The sequence below is a fragment of the Lepidochelys kempii genome, chromosome 8 (assembly GCF_965140285.1).
Source record: "Lepidochelys kempii isolate rLepKem1 chromosome 8, rLepKem1.hap1, whole genome shotgun sequence".
Classification (NCBI taxonomy): domain Eukaryota; kingdom Metazoa; phylum Chordata; order Testudines; family Cheloniidae; genus Lepidochelys; species Lepidochelys kempii.
Window position 1 is genome coordinate 102,895,690 of NC_136387.1, and position 24,382 is coordinate 102,920,071.

Consider the following 24,382-nt stretch of genomic DNA (forward strand, 5'->3'; position numbering starts at 1 on the left):
TTAACTTGTATTGATTTAATGCATACACTTATTTTATAAAAATGTTTTAAACAGAACAGTTTGCTTGTCCTTCAGCAACTTTATTTTTTAAAATATAGTTGAGTAGAAATTTTGGTACATTAGGGACTATTCTTTTACTGCATTGTAGAAAAATGATCTTGCTAAAATGATGCCAACACAAATTAGAGAGTTGTTTCCGCCAAGATTTTCAAAGCGAAGAGTGATTTTAATGGGGCCTGACTGATGCGCTTTCTGAAAATCAGGCCCTTGGGAGGTGTCTCAGACTGGGCCATCCAGAAGCACAAGTCATTTAGACCCAAGTTTTTCAAAAATGGCTTAAGTTGGATTGATCTTGAGATGAATGATGATATTTCCCAGAGCTGTCTACTACATAATATAGGTAAACACTGCCGGCTGATTCCAGATCTCATCAGTGCCTATGCATTCACTATCTAGACTGTAAACTGTGGCTCTGAGAAAAAAATCTTGAGTAGGTGGTAGCTGCACACGGAAAACCAGATCTGCAGCCAGGAATTAACCTACACATGAAGATGGAACTTGTTTTTTTGTAATGCGACTTAGGTAAATAAAAAGACGATACAAAGTGTGAACTGGATCTTGCGTGTGCTCTCACAGATGCAGAACGGGTTATGGCTTGACGCTATTACAATAGGTCCTAAGTTAGACTGAAGCACATCGCTTCACAAGCCAAACAGCTCTTTCTCCAGTACACGTTATAGACACAAGAGTGGCACAGATAATACCTCGTGCTTCCTGCTGTCCCACGTACAGTTTAACAATTTGCTCAAGACCTACCAATTTCTTGGTGGAAGAAAACAGAACCACCGTTCTGGATCCAGATAACAGCACAGGCTGCATTATCAGACCTCTGCTTTGAAAGTGATTGAAGTGAGCTTGATTGACTTCCACAGGAGCCTTCCCTCACCCCCACCATCGGAGACGCATCGTCAGGGAATCCCTCGCTGCTCCTCGTGGGAATGGTGATGGAACGTGAAGCTGACAGCAGCATCCCATGTGGCCTTCAGCACAGAGTCCTGGAGCCCACGCTTGTCAGCACAGTGGTTCCACTGGGAGAGGTCAGAGGTGCAGTCAGAGCCTTCAGGAGGAGGCTTTACCTGGTGGCCATTCACACAGCGGCGACACTTAATCCTAAAACACAAAGATGGTAAAACACAAAGGTGAGGACCAGGGCACATTCTACACCTGCTGGGCTAGGTACAGAATCCTAGCGTTTCAGATTTGGGCGAAAGGGTGTACAATTAATGGAGATGGCATCAACGACCAGAGTGCACTTCATCAACATTTGGGTTAGCCAGTTCCCATTTGTCTAACAATCGGCCCAACAAAAAGCCCAGGCAAAATCAAGTGTCTAATCTGCGTGCACACGTACCATAACAGCATGTACAAATGACCGGAGACACGTGACTGGTCATTTAGTCTTTCTTGGTTACCATGATTCCATTTGGAAAATCTGGGCTTTTATTTTCAAAGCACCCTAGGCTCCACATGTGAACGTTTATACATACAATGAAAGTGTTATAATAAAATCCATCCAAATTCAGGCAAATCATGGGAAAAGAGGTGAACTACATGAAACCAGCAGTGGCTCCAAAGGGAGTTGAGAAAGTGCTTCATTTAGAAGGTAAACAATACTCTCTTTAGTTTACTCAGAGCAGTAAGACCTCAAACCTAATCACCTGTAAAATCCTAGGTCAGAAACAGAGCATGTGTGTAGACTTGAATTACAAGTCAGTTTACAAAATCATCCTTTTACCTTCCAGGACCTACATACTTTGGTAATTCCCTTGCATCACACCTAAGGACATCACAATCTCTCAGCCCAGCACAGCTGTTTTAAGTGGTTATGGTGGAGCGGGTTTTAAATAAGGAATCCTGAACTCAGGACTCGGCAGATAACAAAGGAAGGATCTGATTTTCATACATTTACACAGGGTGAATTGTCAGTTTGTATATAAAATTGTTCTTGGTTTGGAATCACTACCTATGGCAATGAACGTCGACTGGCCTCCCAAGGGAAGTGGTGGATGCCCCACTGTGCATTTAAAACCAGACAAGCCATTTGTTAAATGCACAATGGGTAACAATCTTACAGTGTTGGGGGCGGGGGGGAAAGAAGGAGCAGATGATCAAATAGGGATCTTCCATCCCTGGACTTTCTGTGCTTGAAAAGCTTTGGGAAATTAAAAATAACTTTCACTTCCCCGTGATATCTTACAGCCTCTCACCCTCCCAAGGATGTAGGTGGATGCATCAGCAGGGGTGGTTTGAGTACTTGTCCGATAATAGAAACTTCCATGACAAAATGAGAGGGTGAGTAGGAAGTGTCCGTTTCCTTATGATTTATGGAGTGTTGGAAATGGAAGTCCACCCTAGACACTCTCCTCTCCTCTCCCTCCCCATCAATAGAGAGGAAGACGGTCACTTGGTTAGGGCACTAACCTAGGATGTGAGGGTCCCAGGTTTAATTCCCTGCTCTGACACAGATTTCCCATGGGACCTTCAGTTAGTCACATAGCGTCTCTGTGCCTCAGTTTCCCCTTTGTACAATGCGGATAATAGCCCTGCCTTGCCTCACAGGAGCGTTATGAGAATAAATCCATTAAAGATCATGAAGTGCTTTGAAATCTACTAATGAGACATTCTGTGTAATATAATTATCTTCCTGCTGTACCAGCAACTTCTGAATCAGCAGATCAATAACTTCACGAGCCTGAATGGTTCACTAAGAAGTTCTCAGCGAACCAGAGGGCTTGCATCTCCACCTACAGCCTCTGTGTTAGTCATGAAGTCAGCCCTGTTTATGCCATGGTCATTGGCTCTCCTAACCCATCAGTGTTTATAAACGTACTTGTCATGGGTATCACTGGCTGTGGTCTCGTTCAACGTGAACAGCTCCTTCAGCTCCCCTAGCGAGAAGTGCCTCTCCACATCCTGCTCCTCATCCACCACGCAGCTGCTGAGTGCCTTCTTGTGGGTCTGACGCTGGAAAATCTTCTCCTCAATTGTTCCTGTCTATGAGAGAGGACGGCCAGTGGGATTAAGGGCAGCATGGAGAAGGCTAAAACTGGGATCTGGCCAGTACGCTGGGATTAAGCCTTTATCTGTATAAAAAGTACCATGGGGTCTTTACTGGCCAGAGGTTCAATTCCACCTCCTCCAGCTGCCCAGAGCCATCTTGCTGGGGGCACAGGTTCAGTACAGAATCCAAGGGACGCATCATCACCACTACCTCATGCAGTGCCCTCAGAGGGCTACCAGCACTGACCCAGCCCAATCCCGCTTATCTTGCGACGTGACACGATCACAACATGAGCTGATGCGGCCGCAGGCTGCAGTAAAGAGGCGACATGCAGGAAAACCAATCAGAGTACACAACTGCTACACGATGACACCAGGGTTTGGAACTGCTGCTAGAGATTCCCCTTCAGCGGCATGGTCCCAAGGGCCCTGCTGGTGGGAACGCAGTGGCTGTGGAGGGCAATGCTGTGCCACGGGGGTGGCTGGCAGAGGAGAGGGAGTGGTTAAAGCTCTGAATAGGGACTCGCAGATTCTGCCATCAGCCCAGTTAGTATGGCAGTCCTGGGCCTTGTGGGCTGCGGTATCACAGTTGCACGGATACCCCTGAGAACAGGCATGTAGGAATTCCAACACCCTTTCAATGGGGGAGGGGGGCGGGGGTTTTCGTTCATAACAACCAATGGGAGCACATCTATGGGAGCAGCTGTAGGGATCTACTACAATTATGGGAATATGGTGCCCTGCCAACAGCCACGTCTATACCCTGCCACAAAAGATTCATGTCTTATTTATAAAGCTTCGGTCACTTCTATTTCCCCATAAGCCAGCCACCATTAAAGAGCCAGGGCCCAAAAGCAATCCCATTGAAATCAATGGCTTAACTCTCATTGGCTTCCATGGCAGAAGATTTGAGGCCTGATGTAATCAAGTGCAATCCACGCCACATGGCTACAGACACTACAAGGTTCTAAGCCACAGCGTCTCTTTCCAGTTGCAAGGTCAATTATTCTACAGTATAATCAACTGCAGACTAGACTATAATCCATGTCTCGACAGGGTTAAAAGGTAACTCCGGACTCACTGAGAGCAACCTGTAGATGTAGCAGGTCTTCTTCTGGCCGTCTCGCCACACTCGAGCCATGGCTTGTTCGTCATTGGCCGGATTCCAGTCTGGGTCGAACATGATGAGTCTGTTTGCCCCAATCAAGTTCAAGCCGCAGCCACCTGCTTTGCTGCTCAACATGAAGACAAACTCAGGGCTCTGTGGGGCAAGACATACTTAGATTAAATCCCTGCCAGCTGTCACATGATCACACCTGCGAAGACTGGCAGGACCAATGACGGGTCCGGGAAGCTCTACTTACCGAGAGGCTGTTAAACCGCTCTACGATCTTTGCTCTCTTTTTAATGGACATGGTGCCATCCAGTCGGACATATAAATACCTGTCACAGGACAACAGGATGGTTAATGGGATCAGATCATCATAGCCTTTTAATAGCCCTGATTTTACAATGATAAAACCCAAGAAGAACAGAAACAGTTCTGCAAATGGCCTTGTGTTTGAGTGTCACGCTGTAGGCCTCTATAGAAATGGACAGAACTGTTCTGCTGACTCACCCTGGAAGCCAGACCTGATGGGTCACATTTAGTTCCATTTCCAGGGCCTCCCTCTGAGGCTAGAGTTCAGAACAGGAGGTCTTGCAGGGAAAAACCTAAAGAACAGCCACCTGAGGCTAAGGTTTATGTTCCAAGTATAGTCCTGCAATAGTTACATCAGTAAAACCAATGACAAACCTCCTAGTCCTGCAGAGCTTCTCAAAGAGGTCCAGTGTTTGGGTGTAATTGGAGACCAGGACTACCTTGTCATTGCTGGTGCTTCTAGTCACAGCCAGGATGTAGTCCAACACCAGCATCTTTCCTGGAAGGAAGAAAAGTGAACATGTTGTTAAAAACATCCCATTGCCAATATGTAGGGAGGCAGCACAGTCCAGTGGACAGAGCATTGGACTATCAGTCAGGAGACCTGGGCTCTATTCCTAGCTTTGCCTCTCTGTGACCTTGGGCAAGCTACTTAATTGCTGTGTACCTCAGTTTCCTTATCTGAATAATGGGGAAAATATTTACCCACCTCTATAAAATGCTTTGAGATCTACAGATGAAGTGAGTATTAACTGGGTTAGAAAGGACACATGCAGAGATGTACACAAGATCAGCCTCTTCCTAAGAGGTCACCCCAAAGTATCCCTGGTCATGCATAAGATTCCATGCTCCCTGTTGCAGGGGGCCACCCTCTCTCAAGCAATCAATTCACACAGCAGAGTTACAGTGTGGTTACCTGACAGCTGGGGCTCCAGGGACTTGGGACTGTAGCCAGTAGGGAACAATTCCAGTGCTCCTGCAAACCCTTCCTCCTCCTCCACACACTTCTCGTAGATCAGGGCAGGGTCTGAAGAACAAACAAAATCTGGAAACCACTGTGGCTTTGAAGTTTGCAGAGCTCCCCCCTGAGGAGGGAAGCATGACTGCGATGGCACCAAGATGACTGCGTCCTTGTCAATGTACTGACTGTATAGTTACATATAAACGCAGGATGAGAGTCACCCACCCCCACTGGCCTGTCCATCTGGCTCCCAGATCTGCTGCTACAGCTTCCTCCCTCCCCAATCTTACTTCATATCCTACTGCCAGGATCACTCCTTCAAACACTCAGCAGCCAGGGAGTTGCATGATGACCGTGCTCCCAAGGCAAAAGGAAGGAGAGTTTGGCATTGCTAAATGACCACCTCTCAGGTCAGCTGAGGAGCAGCACTGATGGGCTCTGTAAGGAGCACGTGCATTCCAATCTGGCCAGAAGGATGGAGGTTAAAGCTGGGAGACATCAGGGGAAAACCCAAGAGCTCCAACAGAATCACGGATCACGTACTGGGGAAAATAACCAGCTTAAAGCATTTTCTGTGGGTGGGCCTCAGGGAGACCCACAGCAGGTAGCTCCGTTTACAAAGGACTTTCTGTTGCACCTAGCAGCAGTAGTAATGCATGGTTCTCTTGCCAGACCCTTGTATTACACTAACTGGTCACCATAACAGGTTGGTAAAAATCACTATGCGGCACTGATATTGCTCGGGTCACAGAATTTGTAGATGTCTCATATGGAGTCTGGTAACCACCTTTCTGTACACAGTGCTATAAAATCTCTCCTGGCCAGAGGCAAAACCCTTTCACATGTAAAGGGTTAAGAAGCTAAGGTAACCTCGCTGCTGGCACCTGATCCAAAATGACCAGTGAGGGGACAAGATACTTTCAAATCTGGGGGGTGGGGGGAAGAGACGGGACGGGACAAAGAGTTGTCTGTCTGTCTGTGTGATGCTTTTGCCGGGAACAGATCAGAAATCCAAGCCTTCCAACTCCTGTTAAGTTAGTAAGTAATCTAGTTAGAAAATGAGTTAGATTTTCTTTTGTGTAATGGCTGGTAAAATAAGCTGTGCTGGAGGGAATGTACATTTCTGTTTTTGTGTCTTTTTGTAACTTAAGGTTTTGCCTAGAGGGATTCTCTGTTTTGATTACCCTGTAAGGTATTTACCATCCTGATTTTACAGAGGTGATTCTTTTACCTTTTCTTTAATTAAAATTCTTCTTTTTTAAGATCCTGATTGATTTTTCATTGTTCTTAAGATCCAAGGGTTTGGGTCCGTGTTCACCTGTACCAATGGGTGAGGATTTTTATCAAGCCTTCCCCAGGAAAGGGGGTGTAGGGCTTGGGGGGATATTTTGGGGGGAAGACGTCTCCAAGTGGGCTCTTTCCCTGTTCTTTGTTTAAAACGCTTGGTGGTGGCAGCATACGGTTCAAGGCCAAGGCAAAGTTTGTACCTTGGGGAAGTTTTTAACCTAAGCTGGTAAGAATAAGCTTAGGGGGTCTTGCATCTGTACCCTAGAGTTCAGAGCAGGGAAGGAACCCTGACAGAGTCCATTACCCTCGAAGGCCAGGAGAGTCTCCAGACGCAGGAAGTACAAGATACCGATCGAATACTACAACGGTTCTTAGCCAAGAGGCTGCAGAGCAGCAGTACATTGGTCCCTCTGCATTGTCTTCCTCTTTCTCTAGAAGCCCAATCCAGTTATGGACCCAAAAATCACCTGCACGCCTCACAGCAGCTTGCTGTTTCCATAAAGCAAGCTGACAACCTCCTGGGTCTTCCCCCACCCCAGGAAAAGGGTCAGTTGTGTGAAAGAGCAGCACCAGGGAAGGAAGCAGCTGCCTCCAGAGGGCGCCACAGAAGAGCATGGCAATGGTGATTAGGGCTCTAACTTTGCATCCACTGGAGTTCTAGCACCAATTTCAATGGAAGCAGGACTGGGTTCTAAATGACCCTGGTTGGCTTCCCCTCTTCCTCTGCATCAAGTTCAACCTCCTCATCCTCACTTCAATGGCATCACAACTCTTCCCTGCCTACAGTTGTACCCTTGTCTCGCCCAGCACCCCCTCTCGCCTCTCCTCCACCTACCTGGCTCTGGTTTCCTTCTCCCACCTGTAGTTTTGCTCCTCTCCGGTATGCCACCCCTTCTGCTGAGAACTGTCTCCCATTCTCTAGCCATCAAATTTTCTCCATCCTTTCCCAGCTCAGCACCTACTTCTGCAGGATCTCCGACAGTGTCTCTGAGAGCCTGGGGCTGAGTGGGTACATCCTTGTCATGATGTACCTACCGCGTAGGGCTGGGCAGGAAACGGGTTTTCTGTTCTGCAAATATTCTTGAGAGTTTAAAAATTCTTCCCACCCAAAATGGCGAAGAAAAATCAAAATCTCAAAATTTTTTTGAGAACCAAAAAACCAAAAAAGGTTTTTGGTTCAACTCAATCGAAATGTTTCCTTTTGATTTCGACCTTTTTTTCATTAATGAAAGTTTCAAAAGAAAAAGTCGTTTTGAACCAGAAAAACAGAATATTTGGTTTAGACATTTTCAAAATTTTTTCCCCAAAAACATTCCGTGTCGGGGGAGTCATCAGAACCAACCCTGCTTCACAAACAGTTTCTATCTCAACGAATTGGAATTTTTCAATGACAAAATCTTTAGTCAAAAAAATTCCCCACCACCCTACTGCTGGCTGTATTTGAGTGAAGCAATGTTGCCCTATAGTGGCTGGACCTCTTAGCACTCCTAGCCACAGGAAATCTCTTTTGGGTCAAGTGACAGCGACCTGTGAGAGTCAGGAGGCTCAAGGGTCTAGTTCCAGCTCTCCAGATGTGGGGGTGATTTATACAGGGAGTTGCATCAGATGGAGTCATTACATTACAAGCTCTTTGGAGCAGAGAGCTGGGCTTAAGTGTTTCGTGAAGCTCTGCATCCAATGCTCTGTAGATAATACAATAATAGCATTAAATCAACCTCTCACTCACGGTTACAGAGCTTCTTCAGGGACGTGATGGAGGAGAGAGACGACACGCTGATCTTCCCCTCCTTCAGCTCTTCGGCTGGCTTCGCTTGCTTCAGGAAGTGTTTGTACAGCTCAGTCTGCAGAGGTGTCAGCCTGAAACAGAACAGGGGGCTTAGCACAGTGCGGCAGGTCTGGGAAGATCCACAAGCTGATCTCAATCTTCCTCCTCCATCTCTACTATAGTTTGTTTGGGCCACAGAAACACACCTCTCTCTGGGGAGAGCCTTAGTCCTACACAGATTCCATGACGAGACACCACTAAAATCCAAGACCCGAAAGTCAAGACTATTTTTTGTGAGTTTAGCCTTTACTTTTGTTCTCTCTTTTCTGTCCTTGATTTGGGCAAACTGTCCCATACCTGCAGCAAACCACCTGCTCGATTTTCACAGGTAGGTATTTGGACAGGATATCTGAAGTTCTCCTGATCAAACATCTGCAATGAAGGAAATGGGGATTAGAAACACAGATGACATGAAGAACAAAAAGCCACTGGTGAACTGCAGTATTGTCCCTGACTAACATGACTGTGCAAGTCCCTTACAATCTAGGCCCGCAGTGCCTGAGAAAATGCTTCACACCTCTATCTTGGCAGGTGTGATCAGCCGGGATGGGTGTATTCTTGGGTCCTACATGCAGACGGGGGCAGGTGTTTCTAGGCTGAGGGTTCTCTGCTGTGGAAGTGTTCCACAGTGCAGTTCTACCATTCTCTCTCATGTGCTGCCTTGACTATAGGCACCACTGATTTCAATTAATCTTTGACCTCCGTGTCCTCTCTCCTTGCTTTTGTATCATGATTCCAGGATGAGCGAGTTACTGAAACCTGGGTGTGCACACTGAATGGGGGATAGTGGGGAACTCCCCAAGCAGGAGAGACTGAACAGACCCCAGAGCACCAGCTTCAAATCCCCTTCACCATGAACAAAAGCAGGGGCCCGCAGGATCATAAGGAGTCCCTTCTACCCCTCCCAGCCACATGTTTCACTGAGCCTTTTTACTGCCAGGCCGTGTCAAGGTCATGGCCAATTTTGCAGAGCGGCCGTACCGTGTGAAATTAAATTGACCGTGAATATAAACTGCTCTATGGCATTTGCAATGGTTGCAAAAGCTTATATAGAACCAAGACTTCAGCAACATTGTGAATGCCGAGGAGACTCTAGTTAGGGCTCTTCTGCTGTCAATCAGTTACCTGTCAAAGATTTCGTTAGCGTGGTTGCTTACGATTCATAATCAGAAAAGTAACGGTGTAAAAAAATGAAACCATCTTACAGTGTCACTGAGTGGACAGAACACTGACTGGGACTTAGGAGTCCTGGGTTCTATTCCTAGCTCTGCTACTGGCCTGCTGGGTGACCTGGGGCAAGTCATTTTCCTGCTCCGTGCCTCAGTTTCCCCATCTGTAAAATGGGGATAATGATACTGACCTCCTTCGTAAAACACTTTGAGATCAGCTGACAAAACATGCTAGATAAGAACTAAGTATTAATAATACTCAAGAGATTTACTCCTAGTGCCACAACATCTTACCTAACTGGCATGAATATGGTTTATTCTTGTGAGCCCCACAGAGCCAACACAGCTATGAGAGTGAGCTGGGTTCTGTTCTGCCTCATGTATCATCATGAGAGTTGACAGCCGTCTTAGTTGTCAAATCTTTATCGTAAGGGTTGATGCAAGAAGCAGAAGGAAAACAGTGGGATGCTAAGGCACCAGATGGAGTTGGAAACATGGGACAATTAGAAAAATCGTCCTTTGATTTGTAATCTGAATACACGGTGATGAACTGGGATTAGCAGGAACCATGAGTGTCATTCTGACAATCCCTTTGCAGAGTATAACTGCACATTAAATATATTCCTTATGTCTTAGTGTTAATAGGGCTTTATTGACTCATCAGCTATTCAATGCACAAAACTCGCAACAGGACTTGTTCCGACACCGTACTGGAATCTTCAAAAATGGCTGTACGTGGGAAGGGGTTTATGCTTCGCTTTCTGGGGAGAGGATGTTAGAACTCACCTGTTCACAATGCTGATCAGTTCTTTGAGTCGCTCCTCCCCTTTATGCCTCTCCGCTTCACTTGCATCTGCATCCCTGCCTTTTAGGATAGGGATTTCAAAATGCTTTTTAAACTCCTGCGCTGTCCCTGTCCAAAACAGAGGGGAAAGGTCAAATGTTACAACAGCATCTCATCTGCAGGCATGTGGGCCTTTGACAGAAAAGTGGATTTCCCCTCCACCCCAGGCACTGCCAGAGGGTTGTGGGCCCTGGATGGAAACACTTCAACCCTAGCTTTTAACACGTAAACCCTAGCTTGTCACATCAGAAATAATTCAGACAATGCTGGTGAATGTGAGCAACAGAATAATATTTAACATTTATACAGCATTTCCATCCCCAAAAGACTTTACAAGTATAATTAACCCTAACCCCCAAAAGGTATTAGCCCCATATTATAGCTTGGGAAACTGAGGCACAAATAGGTTCCATGAGTTGCCGAAGACACGGGCCAATCGATCACGTTGCCGCCCTGTGCTAAGTCCCCAAGCCAAATCAAAACTCATGGAGAAAAAGAAGAGGAAATAAAAACACCTTCTATCCCCATCCCTTCCTCCCTCTGATGAAATTCTGGAGGCAGAATCAGACACAGCCCACATATTGCTCTTGGCCTGGGGAGAGAGTTCTGTGCATGAAGAAGGGATAGATTTAATGCCATGCCATTATGTTTCACAACAAAGAGACCAGGGCCCTCAGAATAACAACAAAACATAAAAGACTGATCTATGGTTGGTTTATTTATTCTTGCCCTTGAACAGAATGTGGCCTTTCTGGGACAAGCCTTCGCCCTCCCTGCCAGACAGCATCAGAGCCAATCTGAACCTGTTGATGCAGTGGAGAACATAAAATGCCAACAGATTAGTTATATGCTTTGCTCTTCAAATAAACCAGACCATGGACTACCAAGGGCACTGGACACAAGACGGAGCCCAGAGACGGAATGTTTTAATCTGCAGAAGCAGCCATAAGAAGCATTAGATCCGCCAGCAAGGAGGAAAAAGAAACAAATCAAATCATGCCTCTGTTCAAACACTTTTCTCCTTTCCCCTGTAAATAGGGTGACGAGGTGAACCCCAGATTCACAAGCTTCCTCATCTTTGTCCCAAAGATGTCCCAAACCAAAACCCTGGATGTGACCACCACTGGACTAAGAAATCAAGAGGAAGGGTGGTCTTGTGGTTAAGGCAGTAGGCTGGGACTCCAGATCAATGTTCAGTTCCCAGCTCTGACACACAATCCCCCTGTGACCCACGGCAAGTCCCTTTATCTGTCTGTGTCTTGGTTCCCCATCTGTGAAATGGGCATAATTAAGCCTTCCTTTGTCTGCCTACTCTATTTAGCTTGTAAGTTCTTTGGGGGCAAGGACTGTTTGTTACTACGAATGAGTACAGCACCTAGCACATTGGGGCCCAATCTAGTTGGTGACTAGACACTACTGGACTACAGGTACTATAAACGAGGATAATGCTCAGATTCACATTTGAACTTTGCAGTTCAGGGCCATCACGAAGGCCAGTGCTGCTAACTTCTCCAGCACTGGTGGCTGGGGGAGGTCCCTGCCAGATAGGCCACCTGCCTCTTGATTCACAGTTTAGTCTTGAGAAAAGAAGACTGATGGGGGTCTTGATAACAGTCTTCAACATGTTGAAGGCTGTTATAATGAGGACGATGACCACTTGTTCTCCAGGTCCACTGAAGGCAGGAGAAGAAGTAATGGGCTTAATTTGTAGCAAGGGAGATTTAGGTTAGATATTAGGAAAAACATTCTAACTTGAAGGGTAATTAAGCTCTGGAACAGGCTTCCAAGAGAAATTGTGGACTCTCCCTCCTTGAAGGTTTTTAAGAGCAGGTTGGATAAACACCTGCCAGGGATGGTCTAGGTTTACCTGATCCTGCCTCAGCACAGAGGCCTGGACTTGATGATCTCTCAAGGTCCCTTCAAGCCCTACATTTTTATGGTTCTATAAGCTGCACAGGGGTTAACACCGTCACGCTCCTTACCTAGGATGCCCGAGTTAACGAAGTGCACCAAGCTGAAGTATTCAAGCAGGTCATTCTGAATGGGGGTCCCTGAGATGAGAACTCGCCGTGGTGTGTTTAAGCCGTCCAGAGCCTGGTATGTTTGGTTTTCAGAGTTCTTCAGCCTGTGACCCTAAAAAGAAAAAAAAAAGCAAACAGGAAATCCCATGGCACTTGGTGAGAGGAAGCAGGTCTGAGAGATCTCTGTCAACGCTGATTTATTTGAACTGTAAGTTTCTCAGGACAGGACTGTCTCTGTTCTGGGTATATACAGCACCTGCACTGCGAGGCCCTGCTCTATGACTAGTGCTACCCCTAGGTGCTACCCTAATAATAATTATTATATGGCCCAAATTAAGCAAACATTTCGTTTTCTAAAATGGGAACAATATCCCCTAGCTCCCAGCAATAGCCAGGATGGTTAATTTATCGCTATTTGTAAATTGCTGCAAGATCCTTGGCTGAAAGTTGCTACTCAAGGGCAAAACATTAAGGTGCCCAGATACCACGGGGTGGGGCACAGTATAAATACGTAGATAGAAAAGAATGTGCTCCACTTTCAGGATCATCTCAGTCTGCATTACAGCGGATACAGAACCAAGCCACCGAGTGTCACTAGCATTCAATGAAACTCCTCTAGGGGAGGCAGAGGAAGTAGTAAGTGCATGGGCAGAGTGCTGTAAAGCTCCTCATTGGTCTGGGGCTGGGCACAGGCTTGCTTTGCTTGTTTTCCCTTCAGGAAAACGGAGCTCTAGCACAAATGTGAAGCTGGATACCGATACACAGCATCGGAGAACAAAAGGTTTGAATGGAACTGCATTTTACTCGTGTGAAGGCAGCTCCCGAAAAATCCAGCCCTCGCCGAGTAGAATCCAGCGCCTGGAGAGTACAAACTCGTTAGCCTAAGCAAGGATCACTCACCTTGCCTGTTCACACGTTCTCCCCCTGTATCGTCAGCCCCCCCATCCCCCTAGCAGTGCTAGGAGACCACTCAGAGGCTCCCCTTCAGGCATGCATTCGCACTTACAGCTCCTCCTGCTAGCCCAGTGCTCAGGAAAGAGATCCTTTCTCAGACACAAGAGTCCAGTAGGTCCTGATCCAACTTCCATGGATGTCAATGGACGTTTGGAGCAGGCCCTTTGTTCCCTAATCTTTACTGTGTTGTCGTCAGCACAGCCGACACTTGACCTTCTACTGTTTGGGGGACACAGGTCCAGCCTGATAATACACGCAATGTATACAACATATGGGAGGCAGCATAATCTAGTGGTCAGAGCAAAGGATTGGGGGTCATGAGACCTGACTTGCAGCATGAGCCTGGGTAAGTCATTTAGCCAATCTGTAACTCAGCTTCTCCATCTGTGAAGTGAGGACAATGCTACTGACTGCCCTTTGTACAGCACCCGGGAAGCTCTGGCTGAAAGGTGCCTGGGGCTGGATATTATCACACACTCCATTTGTGGGCTAGCAACCAAGAGCACTTCCAACACAAGGATGCAAATGCTGCCAGGCCGTTCTGATTATTTCTCCATATGAAAGCAGAAAAAGCTCAGCACGGGACTAAAGAAACACCAGCTGCCGTCTCTGTACCTCGTCACATATGACCAGCCCGACGCTCCCCTTCTGGAGAACTTCGGCGTGAAGGCGGAACGTCTCGTAGGAAATGATCAGGATGGGAGAAGGCACTCGCAAGCCACGCTGGTTCATAAAACCGGCTACAGGAAGGAAGAGGAAGACGTGAGCGGCACAGGGAATGGAAAAATATTTGAAAGCCAGGCAGAAGATAAGTTCAGGGGAGTCTTTCCATTTATTCCAACTGCTTTTGAGCAGACCCTAAACAAACCCATCTGAGACACTTCCCCTTTAGCATTCTGAGACGCTTCTCTCCAGTGGCTCCCTCCCCTGCAGGCCTTCTGCTTCCTCCTCTTCCGCTAATCGCCTCGTCCCTTCCCTTTACCTCCCACTCAACGCCCTTTGGTCCCTCCCTCAGCCTCCCATCCCCTGCCCTTTCCTGCGCTGGCTGCTCTCCAGCAGAGGAAGGCTCAGAAACCGCCCTAACCAAACACACCCATGTGAATCTCATTGGGGGGTGCACACCAGGAGATCATCCACTGAACCAACACAGAGATGTAGGGGCCTGAGCCAAAGACCACTGAAGTCAATGGAAAGACCCCCAGTGAATTCAGTGGGCTTTGGTTCAGGCCCTAGATCTTTACATCAGCTGTTGAAGTGTCTTTTCCTTCTGCTAGAAGACTCCCCTACAGACTGAGTGATAGACAAGCCAGCTGCATGTAGTTGCCTCCACACCTAGTTTACGGTCTATCTCGTCTTTGGAGCCTCCGTCGATGGCCAGTGGCTGAATCCTTCCTCCGAGCCATTTGCCAACTTCATTGTACCAGTTTTTAACCAGGCTGGAAGGAGAGACCACCATTGCCTTGTCGATTTCAGGCTTGCTGTCGGGACTCTGACGCAGCAGCGTCCACATCAGCGTGATGCACTGGAGGGTCTTGCCCAGACCCATCTCGTCAGCCATTATGCAACCATGGCTCCCAGGGATCCGCCGGCTCGTGACACATTCCCAAAGGAACTTCACCCCCTGCATGAAAAGGGGGGGCTTGTTGATTAGAATGGACTTGTGGATGCAGAACGAAAGCCGTGTGCAGTAACGCAGTCTCACTGCACTGTGGGTCTGAGGTTATCATACACAGTATCTCAGATGTACACAGCACAAAGGAACTGGAAGCACTATACTAACTATATAGAGGAATCCCCAGAGATGCTGCTGAAATGCAGCTACCTCTGGGGCGGACAAACCATACAACTGGTTAACAACGCATAGCAATGCTACACACCAGTTTGAGACAGGAAGTGAAGAAGTATCCAACTGAAATTACAAGGGAGACATTAGGCATGCAGAATTTGATTGCTCAGACTAGCACCTGCATACTGCACTGACAGGTAGATGAGGAACACCTAAGATGGTAATATATAGTTTGGCCCGGACACTGGGGCTACCATCCCTCCTCAGAAAAAGTGCCATGGGATCTTACTGACAAGTGGTCAGGATCTCTCCTGAAAGAGAGTGTCTCCAGCTATGCAGCTGGAGACAAGCACCGTGCTGGCTTACATGACTGGTCCAGTTTTGACTCAGAAAGGAGAACACAAGCTACAGAGCTGCCTAAACCAACCCCTGCAGGTCTCCCATCCAGGCACAAAGCTAATTTGACCCTACTTAGTTTGGAAGGTCATAAAAACTCACAGGTTGCACCCATACAGCCTCTGGTTATAAGTCTACCGCTGATAATGTCCTGTATCCATTATGATCCTGAACAGCTTATTAGGCACCTAGCCTGTTGTGTGGGGTTTTTTTGTTTTATTTTAACACATTAGCCCTGGGTTTTGCTGGTTCTGGTATTTAGGACAGGAGATATTTTTCACTGAAACGCATACACGCAGCTACACTGGCTGACTCAGGATCCAAATACATTACTGACAGCTGACATTTAGGAACAGAGATTTCAGAGCAAAGCTGTGCAGATAATTTATGGTTAGAGAGTCAAACAAGTTAACGTGCAATGATAAAAGGCCTTGACGTGTGGTTCTATCCTAAACAATGACTGTTGCACTAGGCACAGGGGGCTTTGTAAGCCAAGCTGGGCTCTTCCTGACTAGCATACCACACTATTAATACAAACCCTATGGAGGTGTGTTGCAGGTGAACACCTCTGTATAAATTCTTCAAGGTAAACAGAGATTGGAATTTAGGTCCCAAGCCTCAAGGAGCTCTGTGTAGTGCTCTATTCTGAGTTCCTTGCAGGATCTGTCTGTTCCTTACAGTTCTACTGATGATGCATGAGCTAGTGCAGAAGCCACCTCATTTGGCTCTGCGAGGCTAGACTGAAGTAATGAAAACTAAAGTGAGCAGGTCTGACACTGGGAGCAGATCTGTGGAGCGAGATGGTGTCATTTTTAGACAGTAACTTTTCTGATGTAACACATAACGTGGGGGAATATTACCATCAGGAAGCAGGTAGATTCACAGATTTTTAAGGCCCAGAAGTATGATCATCTAGTCTGACCTCCTGCATAACACAGGCCAGAGATTCAACCAAGGGATTCCTGCATCAAGCCCATAACTTGTGGTTGAGCGAGAACATATCTTGACTTCAAGACAGATAGATACCGTGTAAGTCTAATATAAACACATACACATCAGATGTGTGTATAGCAGGCCAGAATCCTAGCTAATATTACTTGGAAATTACAATCATTAATTGATCTCCTATAGTGATTTTTGGCTAAGGTCTAGCATAGTATCAGTTTAACATCCAACTGACCCTGAACCTATCTGAGTGTTTCTTACAGGGCCCAACCCCACAATATCTCAGCACTTTTGTATGGGGAATGGAATGTGCCACAGCAGAGGAACAATCTCTGTGGTCTAACAGGCCTTTGGCATATTTAAGGATGATCTTAAATCCATTCAGCTGCAGTTGCTATGACTATAGTTAGAAACAGATCTTCCTAGTGAAGGTAGCGGTTGGCTTTGTACATCCTCCCTCCACCCATCTGCCCAGAATTCTCTGTAAAGTTTAAGCACTTGAGGTGGAGATTAAGGAACTCCTGATGGCTCAAAGCAGTTTCCCACAAAACTCACTTCTCTCTGATGAGGCCGTAAAACGCGACTGAGAACGGGATCCACCACAACATGGATTGGCACTTTGTCCCTGCAGGAGGCAAACAAGAAAGGAGAGAGAGTAGAATGAATGCCCTGGTCCAGGCTTTTTTGGCTCACTCCTGTTCTGAGGACTCATGGTAAGTGGCACAAGGAAGGCGACTGCTAGCAATCCTTTCTGCTTTGCAAAGATCAACCACGTTAGGGACTTGGTACATGGTTGCCCCGACAGTTAAACACCACAGTGCCATTTTGCAGTCTAGGTGGAACCACGTTGTAATTGTGTCCCTGAATGCAAAGCTGGAACACAATTCAGATACAGAGCCCGCACCCACCACAATACCGGAATGGGTGGTGACCATGTCACAGGGCAGCCACATTATGACTAGATGCTGTGACTTGAGTACTTTTGTGACATAGATTAGTGCTAACCTGAAATATCCTGCAACTCCTAGATGAAGGTTGCAGGATATATCTAGCCTAGGTACTTATTACCATAACACCTGAGCACCTCACAATCTTTAATGTAGTTATCCTCACAACACTCCTGTGAGGCAGGGTAATGCTGTTATTCCCATTGTACAGAGGGGGAATAACTGACTTGCCCAAAGTCACAAATGCAGTCTATGGCAGAGTAGGGACTTGAATCCAGGTCTCCCCAATGCTAGGCTAGTGCCCTAACCATTGGACCATCCTACCTCTCTGACATACTGTTATTGGAAGTGAAGCAGTGGTTAGCAAAGATAGCCTCATCCCTGCAATGGGAGCATCAGTGACCACTCTAGGTAAGGTTGCCTGATGGTTCCCATTCTAATATCCAGTTTTTAGTTCCTCATTTTGGTTGGCTTGTACCTTAATGTTGACATATCCAGACTGAGCACTGAAACGTGCAACTGACAGGGAATAAAGCCCTCTTAGGAATGGACTGAAGTGTACAATGAGCCTTGGGCTTACCCACGAGTCAACCCCATGGGTAGAACACCACAAATGATCTAAGATGGATATGTTCCTTCCTTTGGTTACTATTGCTACAAGCTAGAGACATTCCAGAGCCACAAGGCTCAGAACCACATTTAACTCCAAAGTTCTGATCCAAATTCCCAAGGTTCAGAGCCTTTTGGGAACGGAAGACTAGCCAACGAGGTTGGAGCTACAATACCTGCTTTGTGGGTAACTCACTTGTCTATTTTCAGCTGGTCGTGTGCACTCAGCGGCGGGGGCTCATAAAGAACCAGAGCCCCTTCTTCAAAAGGGTCATGGAGAGCGCTCCTTACCCCTGTCCGTTTGATGCCCAGGGCCCTCAAGCCCAGTGACCCTGAAAACAATCACAGGCAGGATTCAAAGGAATGCCAGTTGCTTCCTCCCAGAAAAAACTGAGCCGCGCAAAAGGGTGAGAATTCAGACACAATCCACTGCCCTGAAGGAGGAGGCTCAACACGCTGTTTACAGTGCGGGTGTGATGCTGGCAGAATACAGATTCAAGAGGAAGCCAACGCTGCATGCACCAGCAGCTTAGATGTGCTCGACGAGCCAGCTGATGGATGGCTCTCTACGGGTGCGCTGAGAGGGAGGGCAGGGAGCCCTGTCCCCCACTGCACTCACACAGGGGCAGCAATAATCTGCGTGCAAAGTGTGGGGGAGCTCTGGGGGGGGCAGGTTCACAGTCACAGCCCAACCCCCTCTGCACACGGGGTAACTCTGAGCTAGCTATGGGGGTGCTGACTACGTTCCCCGGCCAGCGCTGCAGGTGCATTACAGCTAATACAGGCACTTCCACAGCATTTGAGCGCTGACGATGCCCCTAGGCTCTCCAAGGCCATAACTTAGCCTTGTATAAGGACAAGCAGGGCCAAAGGCTGTATGTTCTAGGAGTTCAGTAAATATATAACTAGGCATCTCACAAACCACTGGCCCAAATCCTCCTCTCAGAAACCAATTCAGAGCTCAGTGGGAGTTGCATGCATTTATCCCAGGGTAGGATGTGACCATTAGCATCTACCTTTACAGCACTGCATTTAACAGTGGACTGCCATATCTTAGAAGGATATCACATAATCTACTGTTCTGTCATCCCCCTCTGCCATGCGGTAGCAGGTGTTGTGGCCTTGCAGGTGAGCTTCCCGTTAAGAGTAGAAATTAGTGACTTGGATTCTGGGCATTTTCTTAGTGTAATTTATTTACACAGATACACCAGTCATGGAACAGAAGTGGGCATAAACAGCACACGGGGAAACCTCTCCTTTAGAAATCCTTGCCCAAACATCAGTGCCTGGTTCCCAGGAAGCAATTCTGCTCCAAGGATTGACTCTAGTTAGGGAGATTAAAATGAAGCATAATCTCCTGCTGCTTGCAACAGCTCCCCCAAAAGAACATTCAGCACAAAACAACAATCCAGCTTCTCTTAAAAGACTGCACACTGCTCCCCTGCTAAGAAAAGATGACTATGTATAACAGCGCCATCTAGTGAGTCCCACCATAAAAAAAAAGCTGTGCAGACACATACTACACCCTCTACAAATAAGGCTTAATTCCAACTTCCTTTCAAACCTGCTTTTTCAGCTGCTAACCACTGTATCAAATAAGTTCCTTTTGGGCTGGTAATTACCATACTTGGTCTCATTTAATAAAAACCCCACATTTGGACTAAAGTTTGAGTGAAACTGGTTGACCTGTTATTGAATCAAGGGAGAAAAAATGGTCCCATTTGTTCCAGTCAGAAGTTTGTGCACCACATATTTAAGAACAGCTGAAGCTATCAGACACAGCTTATTAAAAAGATCACCCCGAGACTTAAAGTATCAAGCCAAGTATAAAGAAAACTGGTGCACGCTTATTGGTTTCACATACATTGTTCCTCCGGTTAGTGATATTGGGGGTATTATTTAGACCAGTGGTTCCCAGACTTGTTCCGCCGCTTGTTCTGGGAAAGCCCCTGGCGGGCCGGGCCAGTTTGTTTACCTGCCACGTCCACACGTTCGGCCGATCGCAGCTGCAGCTCCCATTGGGCTGGAGCAGCGAACTGAGGCCACTGGGAGCCATGATCGGCCAAACCTGCGGACGTGGCAGGTAAACAAACCGGCCCGGCCCGCCAGGGGCTTTCCCTGCACAAGCGGCGGAACAAGTTTGGGAACCACTGATTTAGACTGTAAACTGTTTGGGCCAGAAACCTGTCTCGCAGTTTTGTTCTGTAACATGGTATGCAAGCCTATGGTACTTTGTAAAATATGTAACCGTCGTAATACAGAATCCAGTACTGAAATGTAGGATTATCCAAACTAAATATTAATAAGAAATAAGACTGCTTCCCTAATGGGGCTATATTTTTCTGTTCAAACTAACACATACAAAAGGAGGAAAATATCACTGTCTGACAAAACCAAAATGTCACCTTTTTCACAGGAGGCAGATTTGATACAGATCTGTTAAACCCCCTTCATTTACCTTGATAATTTGGAATGGGTATTTTGAAGGGTTTTGACAAAATGCTGCGGATAAATGCCTCCTAGGAATGGAGAAAGAAAAATATACATTAAAGTTATTTGCTATCAGAGATAGCTACATAACAGACAAAGAAGCCATTTGCTAAGGCCCCAATCCTGCAAAGTGGTGAGTGCTCCCAATTCCCACTGATGTTTCTGTCCCAGATATTTTAAAGTCATATTTAATATGTTTTCCCTCTGGACTCTCCAAAACATGAAACTGACTAATACCGCTTCATGTGATTAAACATCCTAGCATCATAAACTTCTTGCTTAAATACATCACTAATACTTGACTGCACCACTGAATATTTCCATAGGGAAGTTGTGTGAACTTCATTATGAATAAAGTGCCTGGTCCAGTGGGACCCTAAATTCAGGTGAGGCCTCTAGGTGCTACTATAACATAAATAATCATGCAAGCCCTCATTACGTGGAATTCCCATTGACTCAATGAGAGTTTTCGTAAGTGCACGTGTACAGATCATGCCCAAGATGTATAACCTAATAGAAGGGTGTGAGCCCTTCTGATCACAAATGTACAGTGAGCAACTACTCATTGGCATGTGCTGACAATATGCCCTCGAGCGATCCACTTACATGTTTGCTGCTATCAAGGCAGTGAGGTCGATTGGTCAATGGGGCCAACGGTTTCCGGAAAGGTGACACGTAACATTCCCAGCTCTGGCTCTCACTGCCAGCTTTCCGCTTCTTTAGAGTCTAAGAAAGAAAATCAGGACAGGCTGTGGACGATTTGGAGAGACCAACGCAGGATAAATGTATCACCGTCATGCTCTATAAGCATCTAACCACACAGACAATGAAGCCAGCCAGCTGAGTAAGTCTGAAAACAGAACATCATTACTCACTGCCATTGTAAGGACACTGCCAAGGTCGATGGGCCCAAAATTTTACCTACCTGGACGTGAATGTGTTTAAAATACTCCTCTAATTCTGAATATATCCATTAACCCCTCCCCATGCAGTATTTGGGTGCACATAGCAGAAATATGGGTCAGCAAAAATGCATTTGTTTTGTTTTCAGTTAGCAAACTTCCTTCACGAAAAAAAGTTAGCACCTCATGCTGGCCAGCACACTGATTATAGGGTTTTTAGCATCCCTATTGGCTCCTGATCAGAGTTCTTATTAGGGAAGCGAAAGGGCTGCAAATTTCAAGCTGAATGTTAGACACTCAGGAAAGTGACAAGACAAATACATATACATACATACATAGAGAGGTCAATGATTTATAATGATCCCATTCAAAACCATCTCTCCCTCCAGGGAGGGTATCTTTCTGAACAATATGCTCTGTAGCCCAAACGGAAGTTATGGATTTCATGCAGAAATCACGGGGTGAAGTTCTCTGACCTGTGTTATACACAGGGTCAGACTAGATGATCACAATAGTCCCTTCTGGCCTTAAAAAATCTATGAATCTATATTTCTGGTCATTTAGCCTCCCCCAGCACATCCAGTGATTCTCCTGGAGGGCGGGGGGTTGTTTCTATCCAAGAAGAGAGACCAACTCTACAGAGATACACATACTTTGACTTTTAAGATATGGTCCTGACCCAAACATCCCCAAACTCTAGTGAAGTCTGGATCTAAACTTTGGACCAGACCCTGGAGACCCACTGAATTCCATGGGACTTTATAAATGCTTTCTTAAAATGATGATCAGGTGCCAACGGCTAAATTCCCAGGGTCAGCATGTTTGGGGTCTCACTGTTTGTCTATAGAAACACCTGCCTAAACAACTGGGACTTGTCACTTGGTCTAACAGTGGAGCACCTTTGGCTCAGCCCGATTTCCAGTGGACGTGAATTCCATAATCCCAGCCCTCCACCGTGGGAACGCCCTGCCCATCATGCGCTGGGACCTGTGCTCTGTTGGCCAAAGCGTCACCGCTGAGCATCCCGGGAGGTGGCGGCTACTGAGAAAACTGGGCCTGTCCATGGGAGAGGGCACACAAGCAGGTCCTATGCATTTCTCAGCCCCGCCAAGGGAAGGCGCTACCCTTACAGCCCAGCCCAGGAGCGGGAAGGGCAGCAGCACTGGAAACAGACCTCTAGCCAGCCAGACAACAGAGGGGAAGGGGGGTGCGGAGCTCACCGCCTCGGGGTGCCAGTCCTCATCATCCTCCGAGTCATCGCCCCCAGGCTTCCTCTTGGCCAGCTGGCTGGGGGCCAGGCTTCTCCTCTGCAGGAAGGAAGGAGAGAGAGATGGCGATGAAGAAGTGCGGCAGCCCCACGGGAGTTGAGGGGAGGGGGTTTTGCCAGTGATTGCATGGGGGTGCTGCCCCTCCCCCTTACCATCGTAGGGGGCTACAGCAGCATCCAGCCCCACGCAGGGTGCAGCTCGGGATGGGAGGGGGGCGCTCAGGCCAAGCCGGGGAGGAGTGTGAATGGGGTATGGGGAGGGGGTCAGGCCAGGGGAGGGAGTAGGCAAGCTGGGGGCTGTATGGGGGAGGGGAGCACCCCAGGAGTCTGTATGGGGGGCAGGCAGATGTAGGGGGGTCACCCCAGGTTCGGGGTTCACACGCTGGGGGGGCTGGCTGGGGGAGGGGCAGTATGGGGGGGTCACCCCGGGTTCGGGGTTCACACGCCGGGGGGGGCTGGCTGGGGGAGGGGCAGTATGGGGGGTCACCCCGGGTTCGGGGGTTCGCACGCCGGGGGGGCTGGCTGGGGGAGGGGCAGTAGGGGGGGTCACCCCGGGTTCGGGGGTTCGCACGCCGGGGGGGCTGGCTGCGGGCAGGCGGGGGGGTCACCCCTGGTTCGGGGGCTGGGTGGGTCCGGTCCGGCCCGTCCCCGTCTCCTCTCGGCGGCGCGGGGGGAGGGGGCGGGGCCCGGGTTCCCGGGCTCCTCGCTCTATCCCGAGCGGCCCCGCTCGCCGCCAGGCGCGGCCAATCGAGCGCCGATACCTGCCCGGCTTCGCCCCCATCGATCCGCTCCGGGCTCCTGCACCGCCTGCCAGGGCTCCGGGGGCGGGGCGGTGCGGTGGGGGGACGGACGGACAGACAGAGAGGGGTGGGGAAGGGACAGGTGGGGAGGGGGGGACAGACATGGGGGGGGACAGACGGACAGACAGAGGGGCAGGAACGGACAGGTGGAGAGGAGGGGGGCAGACACAGAGAGAGAGGTGGGGAAGGGACAGGTGGAGAGGAGGGGGCAGACAGACAGACATGGGTGGGGGACAGACAGACAGACAGAGGGGCAGGGGCGGACAGGTGGAGAGGAGGGGAGCAGACACAGAGAGAGAGGTGGGGAAGGGACAGGTGGAGAGGAGGGGGCAGACAGACAGACATGGGTGGGGGACAGACAGACAGACAGAGGGGCAGGAACGGACAGGTGGAGAGGAGGGGAGCAGACACAGAGAGAGAGGTGGGGAAGGGACAGGTGGAGAGGAGGGGGCAGACAGACAGACATGGGTGGGGGACAGACAGACAGACAGAGGGGCAGGAACGGACAGGTGGAGAGGAGGGGGGCAGACACAGAGAGAGAGGTGGGGAAGGGACAGGTGGAGAGGAGGGGGCAGACAGACAGACATGGGTGGGGGACAGACAGACAGACAGAGGGGCAGGGGCGGACAGGTGGAGAGGAGGGGAGCAGACACTGAGAGAGAGGTGGGGAAGGGACAGGTGGAGAGGAGGGGGCAGACA

General features: G+C 48.2%; 1 protein-coding gene across 1 annotated transcript; it reads right to left on the minus strand.

The window, feature by feature from the left end:
• Positions 1–59: 59 nt before the first annotated feature.
• RAD54L (RAD54 like) lies at positions 60–23,569 on the minus strand. Its single transcript, XM_073357830.2, has 18 exons — positions 23,037–23,569; positions 22,837–22,923; positions 21,321–21,440; positions 20,683–20,743; positions 18,421–18,556; positions 17,224–17,293; positions 14,874–15,162; positions 14,157–14,281; positions 12,549–12,699; positions 10,509–10,635; positions 8,851–8,925; positions 8,455–8,585; positions 5,397–5,507; positions 4,856–4,979; positions 4,425–4,503; positions 4,142–4,321; positions 2,891–3,054; positions 60–1,170 (listed from the first exon to the last, which is right to left on the minus strand). Exons 1-18 carry the CDS (start codon positions 23,037–23,039, stop codon positions 969–971), a joined length of 2,235 nt encoding a protein of 744 aa, XP_073213931.1. The 5' UTR covers positions 23,040–23,569; the 3' UTR covers positions 60–968.
• Positions 23,570–24,382: the final 813 nt, after the last annotated feature.

Coding starts and splice junctions, on each gene's coding strand:
- RAD54L (XM_073357830.2), bottom strand. Junction 8,586..8,850: donor GAGCAGGTGGTTTGCTGCAG/GTATGGGACAGT, acceptor GTTCTGTTTCAG/GCTGACACCTCTGCAGACTG. Junction 4,980..5,396: donor CCTGGAGCCCCAGCTGTCAG/GTAACCACACTG, acceptor TCTTCCTTCCAG/GAAAGATGCTGGTGTTGGAC.